At 39.9% G+C, this 16,411-nt stretch overlaps 3 protein-coding genes across 3 annotated transcripts; 1 reads left to right on the forward strand and 2 right to left on the reverse strand.

Annotated features, from left to right (window-relative positions):
- Nucleotides 1-1,067: 1,067 nt before the first annotated feature.
- Nucleotides 1,068-4,309, reverse strand: gtsf1 (gametocyte specific factor 1). Its single transcript, XM_071532311.1, has 7 exons — nt 4,274-4,309; nt 3,437-3,520; nt 3,164-3,270; nt 2,473-2,599; nt 2,298-2,381; nt 1,581-1,638; nt 1,068-1,473 (listed from the first exon to the last, which is right to left on the reverse strand). The coding sequence occupies exons 2-7, from the start codon at nt 3,516-3,518 to the stop codon at nt 1,392-1,394; spliced, it is 540 nt and encodes a 179-aa protein (XP_071388412.1). The 5' UTR covers nt 3,519-3,520; nt 4,274-4,309; the 3' UTR covers nt 1,068-1,391.
- Nucleotides 4,310-7,332: 3,023 nt separating this feature from the next.
- Nucleotides 7,333-12,518, forward strand: letmd1 (LETM1 domain containing 1). The gene is made up of 9 exons (XM_071532303.1): nt 7,333-7,450; nt 7,844-7,998; nt 8,133-8,248; nt 9,042-9,124; nt 9,381-9,567; nt 9,737-9,838; nt 10,020-10,172; nt 10,319-10,415; nt 10,543-12,518. Exons 1-9 carry the CDS (start codon nt 7,341-7,343, stop codon nt 10,617-10,619), a joined length of 1,080 nt encoding a protein of 359 aa, XP_071388404.1. The 5' UTR covers nt 7,333-7,340; the 3' UTR covers nt 10,620-12,518.
- On the reverse strand, nt 12,265-14,106 carry LOC139655011 (CD63 antigen-like). The gene is made up of 6 exons (XM_071532304.1): nt 13,908-14,106; nt 13,697-13,771; nt 13,481-13,579; nt 13,091-13,234; nt 12,841-12,924; nt 12,265-12,709 (listed from the first exon to the last, which is right to left on the reverse strand). The coding sequence occupies exons 1-6, from the start codon at nt 14,052-14,054 to the stop codon at nt 12,644-12,646; spliced, it is 615 nt and encodes a 204-aa protein (XP_071388405.1). The 5' UTR covers nt 14,055-14,106; the 3' UTR covers nt 12,265-12,643.
- Nucleotides 14,107-16,411: the final 2,305 nt, after the last annotated feature.

Raw genomic sequence — 16,411 nt, forward strand, 5'->3', positions numbered from 1 at the left:
GGACTATCAATCCATGTATATCGTTCTATATCATTCATGCAACATTATATAGCAAAGTGCGTCGTAAATCAAGTGATTTATGACTTCATGACATTTGTACATGAAGTGAATACGACCTTTCAAACTTGTCTCAGTGTAGGAAACACCCAAATTAGACAAAAAAACAGATTATTCTTTTAAATAAATTACATGCTGGTCAAAGTAACACATGCACATGTTCTAAACAGAATGGTTATCAAAATTTCAATGAGTTTTTACATTTCTGCCTGTGTTCATCCATTCTGTTATATATTTTTTAGAGCTTTGAGTTAATATCAGAGTGAAGATGTGAGTTTACATGAGCATAATGCAGGCGGCTCTACTGCACCAACTTCACAAATTTAGCAGGTCAGCACACAACGTTATTGGGCTCGAAATATAAGATGAATGAATGTAATGCAGACTGACGAAGACCCAAGCAGCAGCAGACTTTGATACTGGGTTGTACTGGGCTCTGACTTCAGTACAGACAGGAACCTGCTGTGCCATTTATCAACGACGGAGTTTGGTGTCTCCATCCAAAAGATGTCAAATAAGGAAATCCCTTTTAGTGAAGATGTCTTGGTGACAATTACTCTTACAATCAAAGATGGTATACCTACTGGCCATGGTCATTTAATGGACAAGTTAAAATGTTTTTGAGCAGATCCTTGGTAATGACTGACTCAAATATACATAACTGATTATCAAATATACACAACTGATTATGTAACTTGAATACCGTGATGGTCTTCAAAGTTCCACAATTTTCTTTTCTGAATTAATTTGCAAATTCATCTGTAGAACTTGAAACCATTGTTCTTTACCTTATAGTACAGTAAAGGTCAACGGCATACAACAGGTTTTATCTTACAAAATAAAAACAAAAATTAAAAATCACAAAAAACACCCTCAATGTACTAATTAACTTGGTATCAAAAAAACAAATTTCCATAGCTTGTCACCAAAGCTTGAACACCTTTTCCTAAAAAAAAAAAAAACTGCACAATTTAAAGTCAATAACCTTTATTAGTATCTGACATAAGGGGATACAACAATACAGAAACAATGAGGTGCCACTTGCTAAAGAAATGTCAATATACTCTTGCATTTAAGTCTGCAAAGTATTCTTCAAACCAATGCAAGGAGACAAAAGTGAGCTTTTTGCCATCTAGATGTGCTAAATATGGGAAATTCTGGGTGCATTGTTACATAAATGAAGGTTTTGGTCAAACATTTTCCATTAAAACTTGAGCTAAGATAAGATTCGTCAAGCTTGTCAAGCTTGTGCTTCTTCAGAACAAATATTTAAAACAAATATCCACACATGCATGCAGCCGACCTACATGAGGGTTCTCCACCAAAAAAAACCATCAAGGCCTACAAATTGACCATGGGAGAGTATTGGGTGCTCGAAAACTAGGAGTGAGGTTGTTGGTGGGGTTTGCCTCCAGTCTGCAAATAAGACAAAGTACAAGTTTAAGGACAAAATATCCACAAGTAAGAAAGAGCAAAATGATAATGACAATAGCTAAAATGGAGCAGTGAAGTAGGCAACTAACTTTTGATTCAAGGATGTAGATTCGCCCCACACGAAAGGAGCAGCCCCATCATCGGCTTCTGCAAGAAGAACAGCAGAACCTTCACTGAAACTGCACTGGACATGGGCGGGTCAAAAGCCCATTAGGAAAAACTATCACACTCAAGCCAACAACCCATGACCTTTTAGCCTGACAACTGACCAATAATGACAATAATGGTCATGTCACTACTAACTGATGGTTTTCTGTTAAGTAAATATCATAAATATAGCAGTTCAAGTGGCTTTTAAACATAAAGTTCTCAACGATGATAATACTTTTACAATGTAGAAATTGTTTTCAGGTACTCTGCATTGAACCTTTCAGTCTCACAATCATTGCCACTCCGAAAACTCACTAGAATGTTACTATGGTACGTAAAATCTTCAAAAGTTGACAATTTGTTTGAATGAGCATATTCCTAAAAACTTTTAGCATTCTTAATGGCAATATGTTTGCATTTGTCAAAAGTCAAAATATTCAAAGATGGAGGAGCATCTGTCATTCTGTCCGGGGGGGGGGGGGGGGGAGAGACAATTGCTTTGGCCATCATGTTATATAAACTTCAATACTGGAACTCTAAAACAATCATTGTTTAGTTTAACCTTTGGCAAAAGATTTTCCATAACTATTTGATTTAACAGCTTTGAAATTATGGAAACTCTGAACTGGAAATTTTGTGATGAATTGAATTGTGACCTTGATCCCAGTCTTCACTTGTGTTGGGGTTTGTCCAGGTACTGACAGGAACCTGCCATTTATATTGCCCCTCTACGTTTCCCCCTGTAAACAGAGCAGAGTTAAACTCAGAGACACTGCAAGCAGAAATTAACAGTCAGAATCTGCAAGATAAGGCAACAAGAGATGATCTTACAGTCTTCAGTGCTCATAGATCTTCTGTCCACACAGGTGGAAGTATGGTGTATCAGCTCATGCTTGGGTATCAGATGGCTAGCATTAAATGGACAGGTTTTCAGTTCACTGGCCAGTTGGGGATGATTCTGTAACAGTGAGAGATGAAGAGAAGCTCAACAGTTACATTTACTTTGAACTCATTCAGGCGGTCATGGCATAGGCATGATCCAGTTTCAAAGAATTTCTGAAATCAATATATTTTAACAAACCGGTGATTCTTTGTTCCACTACCATGCTACTCATAACTAATAATACTGCTGTCCACTAGCCTGGTATCCAGCCCCTATGAATCGCAGTCCAGCTAGCTAGCTGTCCACTATTTGAGTGTGAAAGCCAACAGACCATTCTAGCTGGGATGCAGTCTGGACATGCTATGGACCTCTGAGAGGCAACATTAGTTGGGTGATGTTGATGGATAAATGCTAAACATCATGATAAATAGCTATGAAATGCAATGATGGCAAAGAAAAACAAGATGAAAACAAGCAAAGACAGTCCACAAACTATCACTCTAGGAAGAGGAAAATCCAATGTTGTTCATGCATTTTAAGTTTATCTTCATATATTAAAACGCTACACATGCCCCTGCATTATACTTCTAGAACGAGTGGTTTTATTTCTGTCTGTTGCAGTAACCAAGCGCTACTAACCTTCCTGCACTTGATCAGGTGGTAAGGGAAGCGGCAGGCCCGGATCTGGTGGTTCTTATCAAACGGACACTGCAGAAGTTTGTTGGGGTCACAGCCTTCTCCTTCAACTTTTAATTAGGGAAGAACAAATAAGAGTTTATCCATTATCACTGTACTAAAACAGATGCCCATCATGCCAAGAATAGGCAGGTTCTGTAGACTTTGGTAGTTACAGTGTCTTTCTTATGTCCATCTGTTGAGTATGTGGAAGAATAAGATTTTGTGTTAACCTACCAGTCTCCTCTGTACAGGGTTGTATCCTCTCTGCAGCAGTCTTGCACGGACTGCTACTGGATCCAAATCTGATGGTCGACATCTCTAGGTGGGAATCAAAACTGGTGAGCTGGACGGTTCAATAATGTTAACCTGACATGTTGCTAGATGCACAGCTACGTTATACACCATTCAAAAATCTACTAGGGCATGGCAACCACTGACAGAATGATGAAGCTGAATGATTCTAACTAGCTTTGGAACAGAAGACTAGCAGCCATTAGTTTCATGTCCATTGTCTTGCACGCGACCAGGTAGCCCGAACGCCCTCGAGATGTCGCTGCAACTCATTTGCATGGACGTGCATCTGGAGCCCGAACACTACCCATGTAAAACCTTTGACCCGCGGCAAGAATCGGTTTCTGAGACAGACTATCCAAATTCTGAGTGTCAGTGTTTAACAGCCATTATCCATTATTTGCGTTATGCTCAACTAGGAAGCCGACAAGAACGCGTTTTCGCCTAGCTGCTTCTTGCCGCGCGGTATGTGGTCGAGATTCCCTCCTAAATTTGGACTAAGTTTGGTTTAGCCAAATAAATATGTTCGAACTGCACTGATATCTGTTCGGGTTGGCCAGCCGGTACCTTTGTTTGACTTGCTGGTGGTTAAATAAGATAAATAGGGTCTCACAGCGTGCCTAACGTTAATAAACTTAACAAAAAAAATAGTGAATAATATTACGGAGATAGCCAAGTTACATATTTAAAAGACTACACAAATTGCTACAAAGGCCTTCCGATACAAAGCTAAAAAAAAGACTACAGTTTAACTTGCAAATAACCTTTTTTTATACGGACCTTTGTTTGCTCACCGCGTGGTGATGACAGCTGCCCTGCGGCAGATTTTCAACCTGGATGCTAACCCCGCCCCTCAGCTACTAAACGATTGGCATCGCGAGGTATCACGTGTTGATCGTTAAAGACCAGCGAACTTATATTGAACTATCTATTTAAACACTTGGGCCCTTGGCAGTTTTTTTTTAGACCTGTTAGATAAAGTCTAACATTTGCACACTTTAGCAAAAGCTAAGACGAGTTAGATTTACTACCGTTTTCTACTTGTAAACAAATATACCGCTCCCGGGTCATTACATGTCAGATTTCTGCATTTTCCACTCCAAAATAAAACTTTAACCACCAGAACACAACAACTATAACAACTTAAATCTGGAGTCAATCGGATTAAAGTTTTGGTTGGTCAGTCGGTCACATGCAACACATGCAATGAGTCATATTTTTGGGCTCAAACATATGGGAGAGTTGTACACTTTTATTTTAACACAATACGTTCTTCATACACAAAATGTTTTATGGTTTAGTACAATAACCTCTTACTGTAATGTCTGACATGGTTAGAGAACACTTTGGGAAGGGCCGTGCCTCCACGCAGGACATTTCAAGATACTTAATATTCTTAGGTTTGTGCCTGTGGACTGCCCTCTTCAATTCAGACCGCAGATTTTCACTAGGGTTCTGGAGACAAGATGGCCATTGCAAAACATCGATTTTGTGTTCCCGCGACCATTTCTGTCATGATTTTGATGTATGTTTGGGATCATTGTCTGGTTGAAAGGTCCTTCCACAGCCAAGTCTCAACCTCCTGGCAGAGGCAACCAGGTTTTGGGCTAAAATATCCTGATACTTGGTGGAATTCATTATGCCATCGATCTTAACAAGATCTGGACCACTAGCAGTAAAACAGCCCCAAAGCATCAAAGATCCTCCACCATATTTCACCATGGGCATCCGGTGCTTTTCCTTGTATGCAGTGGTCTTTTGTCACCAAACATGCCGATGGTGTGCATGGCCAAAAAGTTCCATTTTGGTCTCACCTGACCACAGCACACAGTTTCAATTGTAGTTCCAGTGATGCTTGGCAAAGTTCAGGCACTTCAGTTTATGGGTTGCACTCAGTAAGGGCTTCTTTCCTGCAACCCTTCCAAAGAGCCTGTTGACACGGAGGAGGCGTCTGTTGATTTTGACACTTGATAACCTCAGCATTCCACTCAACTGTGCAGCTGTGAAACTGTGATCCTTGGGTTCCTCTTTGCCTCCCTCACCATCATCCTCACTGTTCATGGGGACAATAACCCCTTCCTGGTGAATTTGCAACTGTTCCAGATTTCTAAAACTTTTTGGCTGGACTGCAACAGCGGGGCCAGCCCTATAAACGCGAATGTCTGTGACTGACTGACTGAGTGATGAAGTTACACCATTGGTCGGCTCTGGCACGTGGCACACCCATACACGGTCCAGCCATATACTAGGTTTTGACCTAGTCTTGTTGATTATTGCCCTGACTGTGCTTAGTGGTATTTTACTATCTGTCTCCTCTGAGTTGAAAGCTCTTTGATTTTCCACAAAGTGATGGATGACAAATGGATTTGTGCAACCTCATATTTTGACCCCAGTGAAACAGGAAATGATGAAAGCAATACAGTTTCTGGATTCTGAGATCAATAACAAAATAGAATTTTATTTATTTTATACAGTAATTTTTTTTCTCATTTTCATTAAGGGTGACAATAATTCTGGAGTTGACTGTGCAATTCCTGTATGATAATTTCTGAATTTTACAATGCATCAATTCACAGTAAATGAAAAAAACAATTGACTGACATGGACTGATTGCAATGCAACACTGAATTTATTTTTTGCAGTGGGATTTCAGTCCCTCTGTTTCCTCAGCTGTTTTCCTCAGTGTTTGGAACAGCCGACAGAAGAAGCGTCAGACTCTGTTCTTCTTCTTATTGGTCTTTTTGATCTCTGAAAAATAAAAGAGGATAATCAATGCCTCGGGGCGCCCTGGTGACTCACCAAGTAGAGCGCATACCATAAGGCTCAGTCCTTCCCGCAGCGACCCGGGTTCAAATCTGGCCCGCGGTCCTTTGCTGCATGTCCTCCCCTTGCTCTCTCTCCCATACCTTCCTGTCTCTCTCTCACTATATCTGTCCAATAAAGCATAAAATGCCAAAAATAAATCTTTAAAAAAAATCAATGCCTCAGTTCATCTTGATGGAAATAGACATGAGCTACAGTGTGAGCGGACCTGATGAAGAACTCCTACCTGATGTGGTGTCAGAGGATTGTTGCACCTCCTCCTTCTCTTCAGTGCCATCCAGGCTGCTGCCAAGCCTTCCGGGAGTGGAGTAACGGCAGGAGCTTCAGTAGGGATGGTCAGAGGAACCAGAGGAGCTTCAGTAGGGAGGCTCACAGGAACCACAGGAGCTTCAGTAGCAAGGGTCACAGGAACCAGAGGAGCTTCAGTAGGGAGGATCAGTGGAACCACAGGAGCATCAGTATAGGGAGAGTCAGAGGAACCAGAAAAAAAAGTAAAGTAAAAAGAAGTAAAAAGAGGAGCAATGAAAAAAGAAAAAGGAAAATAACCACTACTTTGAAAAATGTAATTCTGAATAATATCATCATATAATTGAAAATAAAAGCCATTTGAAAAATAAAAAAAAAGTTTTTATGAAATAAAAATACAACTATAGTCATGTTATTATGAAAACAATAATTCTGAAATAATATTATTTATTTTTTTGAAATTAAAGAATAAAATCAATAAATTAATATTAATTTATATACTGATTATATTATACATTTCTGTATTTATTTGTATAATTATTTATTTTACTGACACATATTTATTTATTTAATGACTAATATGGTCCCCCACAGTGAAGGGGGCCCACAGAGACTACATTTGCACAGGTCCCAGAAATTCGTGGTACGCCCCTGTGACGCCCCACACAGCACTGCATTACTAGCTGGCTGCGCAAAGTGGATTACGGTAACTGAGCGTCAGTGCCGTAGATCATCGTTATTACGGTAACTGATCGTCGCGGATGCTTACCTTATCAAAATGGCGCTGTCCTGTGCGGGTTTGTGTAGCCATTTGTCTTTGGTCCGACTGTTCCGGACAAATGGGATAACAGCCGGCCTTTATTCTCCTTACGTGTCGTCTCAGTCCAGGTATAAAACTGTTAATAGTTTATTCGTCCATGATTTGTCACAGTTTTATTTTACTGGCATCTGACTTGAAAACTTGCTAAGCTAGTGTTAGCTGTCATAATTTGACATGTAGCCTCTCTGTCCGGATAGCTCAACCGTCTTTGCTACACCCGTGGGCATAATAGATAACGAAAACCTAATCAGGCATGTCATGATATAACAGCAGTTGTCATCAGTTGAATTCAGCCAATGTACTTTCTACTGTTATTGCTTCATGTGCAGCATGAAAAGCCCCGATCATATTTTTGTCTTTTCATACTTAAAAGCAATCAAATTGTGTACAGTTTTGATGCAAAGTAAAGGTCCAGAATGGCCTTTTTAGGAGCTAGCATGTTTCCTTCTTGTGCACTACAGGTTGTCCCTGTGTAGACACTATTCCTCCTCTAAGGTCAGACGAGGTTTTGGTCGACATGTTGTGTCCAGGCTCCAGTGGGCAAATAGCAAATATGAAAATTTCCTCAAAACACGATTCCCCCGCTTTTACCAACTCTATCACACTTTTGTGGAAGGTAAACCCACTTTTGAATTGAAATCTTAAACAACACAATAACTCTTGTATCTGCTGTATGTTAATATTTTACCTGACATACAGTATATGCAGTTATGTACACAATGTATGTATATACATGTATTATTATTCCAGGATTCAAGCTTCTCTTCCAAGATGCCAAAGATGTCAGGAGGATAAAAACAAAGATGTTCACTGATGGAATAAAAACCCAGGATTTGCCCTACAGGGACATGGAGAAACTCCGACAGGTGGGTCAGTGGGTCATGGTCTCCTGTGGCTGAATAGGACCTCGCCTCACTAATCCACACTGTTTAGAAATAGAGGTGTTTAGGACATACTGAAATGTTTGGGTGATTGAAATCCATTAGATTACTGATCTGATTGTGCACTCTTCCAACACACTCCAAACAGTCTACTTTGTGAAAGTTGTAAAGGTGCTAAGAGCAGCATTTTGACATCAATAAATCATTGTACATTAATTTTGAGACATCAGCATAATTACAGTAAACAAATGAGACCATCGCTGAGAAGATTGGCAGCCTCCACCATCCTCTACACTGCCTTTTATATTGTATGCCACATACCAACAGCCTCTTTTGTGACACAAAGCAACAGAGTTTATGGAAAATGTGGTCTTAATTTTGAGAAATACTAGCAATACCACTGGTGTGAGATGGAGGCCACCAATCTTCTCAACCATAGTCTCATTTGTTTATAGTAATTATGATAAATTTGACTGATAGTTAATGTTTAAAACTGCTACACATAACTTTTTAAATGCAAGAATTAACAGGGCAATACCAAAACCTGGGCACAATCAATACACAACACTCTCAAATCACTACAGAGTCATTCACTCTTCAGATGTCTGAGGTTCAGAAACAAACATGGTTCTGCTAAAAGAGGGAGTAGAATACTCATGTTTTTTAAGTGACGTACTTACAGGTGAACAGTGATTTAAACCTTGCCCTTGTTTGACTTGGGCAGGCCTGTAATGTTAATTCCAATAGTAGCTTTACTTATTTTATCTTTGTTCCACAGGTCCGCAGAGACATGATCAAGGCCATTCCACTGATGATGATATCTATCCCTCCCTTTGCCAACTACCTGGTCTTTGTCCTGATGTGAGTTTGTTATTTTGAAATGAGTGCCTTCTCATTTCAGTCATCACTGTTTGATTCACATTCAGCAAATCATTTTGAAATTATCGATCGTTGAAAATTGGCATAATACAGTTATGCTCATTTGTGTCCCCTTCAATAATTCATTGTGTCCTACAATGTATTGAATCTCCCTTCCCATCCCTCTCGTGACATATTCTTCCCATCACTCCATGTCTCCCTCCTCCCTCTGCTACCATCCTGTCCTGTTCACTGCCAGGTACCTTTTCCCTCGCCAGCTCCTGATACCTCATTTCTGGAATCCCAAGCAGGTGGTAGAGTTTCGGAGAGTGTACCATTCCCACAGGGTCCAGCACCACTGGGCGGTGCTCAAAGGGCTCGAGTATACGAGCCGGCAGGCCAAAGATGGTCACCTGCAGAGTTGCCTTAAGGACCTGTGCACTAAAGTAAGTGAATGTATCAAAACCTCTTGGTGAAAGGAGCGCACTGTGTATTTTGGTGAGGAGACGATGTTTGTCAGTATTGTTTTCCATATGCAAAATATGTTAATTCATGCAGGATGGATGCAGATGTTAATGACATCTTCCGTTAAGCTGTGTTGCTGCACATTTTCAGGTGCAAAGTGGAACACACCCTCAAGTGTCTGAAATTCATGCTGTTCGAGGCCTATTTTCTGGACCCCCGCTGGGTATAAAGAGGATGCATGTGGAACAAATGGTCAGTGAACCAACAGTGTCCCTCCTCACTCTACTCTACTCTACTAAGATCCTATATTAACAGAAGCAAACTTCTAGGACAAAATTCTAGTCATTTGTTTTCATGTTAAGTGCAAAAGCCATAGGGACTCTGGACAGCTGTAGAACATCACATCACTTTCTCTGTCCCGTCTTCCAACCAGAGACACATCTGCCCCCTGCTCTTCCTAACGCCTCGCCTCCCGGGTTTCCTGATCGGCAGCCGGCTCAGCAGCCACGCCCTGGAGCTGCTCCATCTGGACCGCGCCCTCAGCAGACTGGGTCCCCATCAGCTCAATGACTCCGAACTCAGACAGGTCAGTGACTCGGCACACGACTCGACCAATTTCATAGCCGCAGGACAAACCTGATTCATATCAGGCATCGTCTCTGTTCCTTGGCCAAGTAGTAAGCTGTGTGATTAATAACCGATTATCACTAAATTTGATTTTACACTCCTTAGGCTTGTTATATCAGAGGTCTCAACTCTGATAGTCTTGGCGTTAACCAGTGCCGTGAGTGGTTGTCCCAGTGGCTTCAGGTGTCCTCCTCATTGAAAGGTATCTTGAATTTGATTCATTTGTCTTCCTCCTTAACATAACTACTCTACACTGACTACACTGATAACACGCCTGTTTTGTCTCATACCTGCTGTTTTTATACCTCCTTTTATTTTTTTTTTGGCAGAATCAGAGGTGTCTCTGCTTTTGCACAGCATGGTATTGCTCTCCGCCAACTACCCCAAAGGTCCCAACCGCCACTGACAGGAAGCCTGCAGCGTTCTGCCCCCCCCCCCCCCCCTCTGCTGCGCTGAGTAACATAACTTCCTGAGAGTTGTCAACATCCCCTTTCTACCAAGAGAAAAACATTTTAAAGCCGCGCTGGGCAAGATATTTATGTAAAAATACACCCATCTTATCAGCCTAAAACTCCTGCAGTAGGGAAGAGCGTCTCATCCCCTCTAATTGTGGTGCCATAGATTTGCCTAATTTAAACTCTGATGTTGGGTATGGACACATAGTGGAAAATCTTCTCCACCGACATTAAGTGATTCATGGAAATGCAACAATACCAAGAAATCGGTTAACGTGACGTCAGTAAACTGCACACTCAATTCCTCCCTTCCTGTGGGTGAAGAAGTGACCATACCCAACACCAGAATCTAGTGCTAGACCTCAGTACGGAGGACTTGCATTGATTATGTGATGCACTGGGCTATATTTATTGGTGATGCTGAGGGAATTCCATAGGCACCTGTTATATCTCAAGCTAGTCACTACTTTAAGGCACAGACTTGTGATCTGTTTATTTCTAAGCTAACACCTCATTACACAGACAAACGGGGAATATAAAATAGACTATTGTTTAAACAAGAGCTCAACAGCGCTTTCATGGTCTGTGAATGTTTAGCTTGTGGAGTGATAAATATGAAAATTAGTTTGGCCCGAGACATTCCAATCTAAAAATACAGATGAGATGGCTTTTATTTGGGCTTTCTGTTCAACGTTGTTCAAGTCAAACATGACTATTTTGTTACATATTTTCTCATGCCTTTGTACCTCACATAATGACTCCTGTCCTTCAAGCTCCTCACTAATGGTACTATGGATCTTAAGCAAAAATTGGAGATTGTACACATGCAAAAGGGGAACTTTGAGGAAAACTATCTCAAAGGAAGGACACGATTCTGAAAAGGAACAATCATCAGAAATCAATTGACCGGATAAGAACACCTTTTTAAGAAATGTTGATGGATGCTTAATATTGATAAAAAAAAGCCCAATGATTAGGCTACTAAATTACAAAGACATTCAAGCTTGCCTGTGTGTTCAAAAGCTGAACTTACTGGTGTAGATGAACATTATAGTAATTACTCTCAAAACTCTTTTGGGTGCGGCACAATTACAAGCCCTCTGAAGTACTGTGGACTGTCTGAAAAGAGTTGTGATGGCACTTTATTGGTTCAACTCTATTGTTTACTTGAAGTGTTTTGTTTTGTTTTTTGCTCTGGGGCTTAACATATAGTCCGTTTCTATTGGGCGGAACACACTTCTGCACTGTTCTTTGCCTACTTACAGGTAACGGTACAAAGAGGAACTGCACATCCCTTGTGCTGGTGGTCTGGGGTAGTAAATTATGAAATGGGAAATGTCATTTGTTTCCTGTGCCTTTCTCAAGGACTGGTACAATCCATTTGAAATATGAAGAATTGCAAATAAGTTGTATTCATATTCTGTATATGAAACTTTTTTTTAAGACAAGTGTATTATTTTCTCAACAACTTTGGAATGTTGTGTTGCTGTGCCAATACTATGTACATTGTAAAGGAACTGCGTGTCTCTGAAATAAATAACTTTATGGTGCTTTTTTTCCCCCCCTGCTCATATTTACAGTTAAGGCAAATCTGGATGTAATTTAAAGAGTCTTTAATAAAAATAGAAACTGGGAACCAGCAAGACAAAAAAAATTCAGCATCAAAACAGATCCAAAGTCTATAACAGCATAAGCTAAGAAAAAGATGTTAGAATTCCTCACAACCAACAAGAAAACACATCACTGACAAAAAGTGGATGTTGATCTCTCCTATAGCTAAATCCATCGTTCTGCAGTCCTAAATACATATATCTAGGTAGTGATGTTGTTGGCTTATGACATTTTTTTTTTATAATCAATACAAAGAAAAATATATTGTTCTGTGAAATATGAGATGTAAATATTAAAAGTTTCTAAATGAAGCTCCCAATCAACATGACCTGAACAGCCAACTCCGACTCAGGTGTGAGAGGGATCACATGACTTCGTAGCCACTGCGAATGCCTCTCATCAGCATGCAGGCAAACACAATGCCCATTATCTGGAATGAAAACAAATGCACACAAAAAGCAATCAACATCAGTATTGTGTATTTGTTCTGAACTGTGAAGTACTTCACTCTGTCTTGTGGGATGTGTGTCGAATGTGCTTGTGTTTATTGATCATTCGTACCTGCAGGAAAGCAATGACGAGAGCTGCGACTATAATCCACTGAACATTCTTCTTCAGTAATGCCTCCAGAGCATTCTGACAGCCCTAAATCACAAACAGAAAAAGTTAGTTTCAACCTGCGCATTGCACTGGTTTAGTTGTCTTTTTATGAGATGTATCACTTAAAGCTAAAACATTTACTTCTTGTTAACAAAATATCTTGTTCATAGATTTCCTTTACAACGCAAACCATCAACCACTGAGAGTTTACCTCCTGGTGCACTTTGCTGGCATCTGTCATGGCCCTGACTCCACAGTCTGTAGTGACATTCACACAGCAGGAGTCCGGCACAGAGATCCCATCGGACTTGAAGTCTTTCCAGTCAGAGGTACCGTTCACACCACAGCATTTCAACTGTAAGGCAAATGGAAAGAGACACAAAACACTTGAAGCATGTAATCCCAGTAAATATAGAGGTGACGGCTGTAAGGTTTGCCAATAGGTATATGACCAATAATGTATGGATACAGCTTATGTCAATAGAGGGTGCAAAGATAAACATTATGTCATGCTATACCTACCGACCAACAGGATGCAGCAATGTTATGTGAAGGTGTAGTCAAACTAAGCAAATAATAAGAGAAGTTACACTATACTTACATCCTCCTGCAGTTTATCCACAGCCTTCATGAATTCATCCGTGCCATTGTTGTACTTGGAAATCATGTCACTGAGACTGTCCTGGACAATAACTGTGAGCTAGATGGAAGAAGACATGGAAAAACACGGAAAACAAATTAAGTCATGCCGGCTGGTTGCTGGTCTGCTGGTTGTTATATGCATATAATAAGCATGCATAAGAAATTTTATACTCACTTTGCCTCTGAAGATGTATCCAGCAATGGCTGCTCCAATCTCAACGATGATAACCAGGGAGAGAAGGATAGAAAACTGCAAGGAAACAGGAAATGAAATGCATTTAAATACATTATATTACATTTAAATACATCACTTTACATTAAGACATACAACTGATTTAACCTTTTTGTGTTTTGCGGCTAAACAGCTACCATGTTATATGAATTACCGTGGTGATCATGCAGTAGTTCTCCTTCCAGGCACCACAGCAGCCAAAGAAGGCAATGAAGAAGATCACGACACCCACTCCAATGATGACAAGCGGAACCGATGAGGCCGATGCATCGTGGATCATGAAGGTGCTGTGGACAGCCATCTGAACCAGGATTCCCACGATAATCAGTGCGAGGCCACATATCTGCAGGAAAGGGAGGGTGTTAGTTTATGGTGCAATTCATGCCTTCACTAAAAAGACAACTCATGTTCTTTTCATGCAATATTCAAATATTTGGCCTGAGTGTACAGAGGAAACGGTGTGGAAACTGTGTGATTATTTGGTCCCTGATAACACCCATAGGATGCATCAGCAAATTTTAGCAACCACTACTGCTAAACAGATGAAAATCATAGGGGAAATTGCAACCATTTTCCAACTGTTTACAATTCAGAGGAAAAATCATCTTTGTTAAGCATAAAACAAAGTGCTGGAGTTATTTTATGTTGATTTAAGATGATAAGAACATCAGTGATATTCATGTGTCACTTTTCTGGGTGGGGAGAGACAGAACAGTCTTTTTAGGTAGGATCCTTTAAGGTAGAGTGGCCAGTCCCCTTTTTAGCATTTTCTATTGTTTATTAAGACAGTAGGAAGGCAGAGAGGGAGACAGAGCGGGGGAGACACATCAAGAACCAAAATTGTACAACAGATAACAGATAACAGAACATCATTGCATTATAATGTTATGCATTTAGCATCAAATGAGGGTCATGTCATCATAATATCCACATATTTTGGTAAAATAAATATACCTAAGGATTAGGGCTGCAATTAACAATTATTTTCATTGTTGATTAATCTGTAGATTATTTTCTTAATTAATCGATTAGTTGTTTGGTCTATAAAATGTCAGAAAATGGTGAAAAATGTGAATCAGTGTTTCCCGAAGCCCAAGATGACAATCAATTGTCTTGTTTTGTCCACAACCCAAAGATATTAAGTTTACTGTCATAGAGGAGTAAAGAAACCAGAAAATATTCACATTTAAGAAGCGTGAATCAGAGAATTTTGGTAAAAATTACTCAAACTGATTAATCGATTATCAAAATAATAGTTGGCGATTAATTTAATAGTTGACAACTAATCGATTAATCAATTAATCGTTGCAGCTCTATTAAGGATATCATGGAAGATGCTGTGAAAGGTCTGTCTTGAATCTACAGTATATTCTATATTCACTCCAAGCCAATTCACAACAACAGCCCTAAAAATATATGTTTTTCCTTAACATCCCAGCCATAGAATAGCAGTAAGCCGAAGCTGCTGTAAACAAATGAGCAAATGCCCCAGGAACAACAGTTTACCAACCTAACTGGTCTTACTACTCTTACATCCCTTATGTTCAATGGAGACTCACTTATCAAGATAGAGCACACAGTAGCACAAGCACTAGATGCACTGTTGAAATACCATGGAAATACTTTTGAAATAAAAAACAACTTCTGCTTCCTGAATAGTCACACTTGAAACAAGAAGCAAGAGTCTGAAGTATAATTAGTAACACTCTTCTAACCATAGTGAATCATGGGTTTATTGCCAAATCCTAAAAATCATATCCTAGAAAATTCATAGAAAGGCATTAGAGGACAGCAAACTTATTGTGTTATTTTGAAAACATAAGGAAACACTTTCCATCAGTGGAAACATTTGTTTTTTTCTTCCAGCAGTTTCACCACTTGCAGCCTAGAAAAAGGAAGTCTGAAGGAGTCAAACGGTACTCGTACCATCAGATGACCCATTAGCCGCCCTTGTACTTTATCCAACTCAGGACCTTTCCTTGTAGGTAACACCAATGTAAATATTTGAGCTAGAGTCAAATAGGTGGCTAGTGGTTGATGTAGGAAAACATTAAAGGCATAAGCAGGATAGCAAACAGAGCAAAGAGGATCACATAAATCTTTGAACAGAACAGAATAGAATAGAACAGAACAGAACAGAACAGAATAGAATAGAATAGAATAGAATAGAATAGAATAGAACAGAACAGAACAGAACAGAACAGAACAGAAACAGAACCAGAACAGAATAGAATATACAACCAGGTTGTGGTTGTAATTTTTTCTTCGGCTTCACCTCAAAATCATTGTAAACTAGCAAGTATTTTTTTCATTCTCCATTTCCTCCTCTGTGGGATGATTACTTGGATTTCATTCAAAGTTCACTGTACAGGCACCAATCTTTCCGGCTTTAATTGGCATTGTATCAGTGAAGGAAGAAGAAAAAACAAAACAAAACAAAGAGCGTTGATCTGGACAAGTCACATGATATCGTTACACTTTGAAATCTGGTCACAAGATTCACATTCCATCATCACCACCTCTCCCTCTTTCTCTCGCTCTCTTGTGTACACACACAGACACACACAGTCACACACACACACAGTGAAATTTAAACCCCCAAAACACTGCAAACAAGTTACATCCAGGAAATGTAAAGGTCATGTAATTTGACAGAGA

The sequence above is a fragment of the Centroberyx affinis genome, unplaced genomic scaffold, assembly GCF_046629955.1.
Source record: "Centroberyx affinis isolate AG114_WGS23_722 - 3 ecotype Tasmania unplaced genomic scaffold, CSIRO-AGI_Caff_v1 ptg002184l_1, whole genome shotgun sequence".
NCBI lineage: Eukaryota > Metazoa > Chordata > Actinopteri > Beryciformes > Berycidae > Centroberyx > Centroberyx affinis.

What these genes read in the sequence shown, in the direction of transcription:
- gtsf1 (XM_071532311.1), bottom strand. Translation starts at nt 3,518, where the DNA reads ATGTCGACCATCAGATTTGGATCCAGTAGCAGTCCGTGCAAGACTGCT. An exon ending in ACCCTGTACAGAGGAGACTG is followed by an intron (nt 3,271 to 3,436) that starts GTAGGTTAACAC and finishes CCTAATTAAAAG; the next exon opens with TTGAAGGAGAAGGCTGTGAC. An exon ending in ATCTATGAGCACTGAAGACT is followed by an intron (nt 2,382 to 2,472) that starts GTAAGATCATCT and finishes CTCTGTTTACAG; the next exon opens with GGGGAAACGTAGAGGGGCAA.
- letmd1 (XM_071532303.1), top strand. Translation starts at nt 7,341, where the DNA reads ATGGCGCTGTCCTGTGCGGGTTTGTGTAGCCATTTGTCTTTGGTCCGA. An exon ending in CTATCACACTTTTGTGGAAG is followed by an intron (nt 7,999 to 8,132) that starts GTAAACCCACTT and finishes TTATTATTCCAG; the next exon opens with GATTCAAGCTTCTCTTCCAA. An exon ending in GGTGTCCTCCTCATTGAAAG is followed by an intron (nt 10,416 to 10,542) that starts GTATCTTGAATT and finishes TTTTTTTGGCAG; the next exon opens with AATCAGAGGTGTCTCTGCTT.
- LOC139655011 (XM_071532304.1), bottom strand. Translation starts at nt 14,054, where the DNA reads ATGGCTGTCCACAGCACCTTCATGATCCACGATGCATCGGCCTCATCG. An exon ending in GATACATCTTCAGAGGCAAA is followed by an intron (nt 13,580 to 13,696) that starts GTGAGTATAAAA and finishes TCTTCCATCTAG; the next exon opens with CTCACAGTTATTGTCCAGGA. An exon ending in CCAGCAAAGTGCACCAGGAG is followed by an intron (nt 12,925 to 13,090) that starts GTAAACTCTCAG and finishes TTTGTGATTTAG; the next exon opens with GGCTGTCAGAATGCTCTGGA.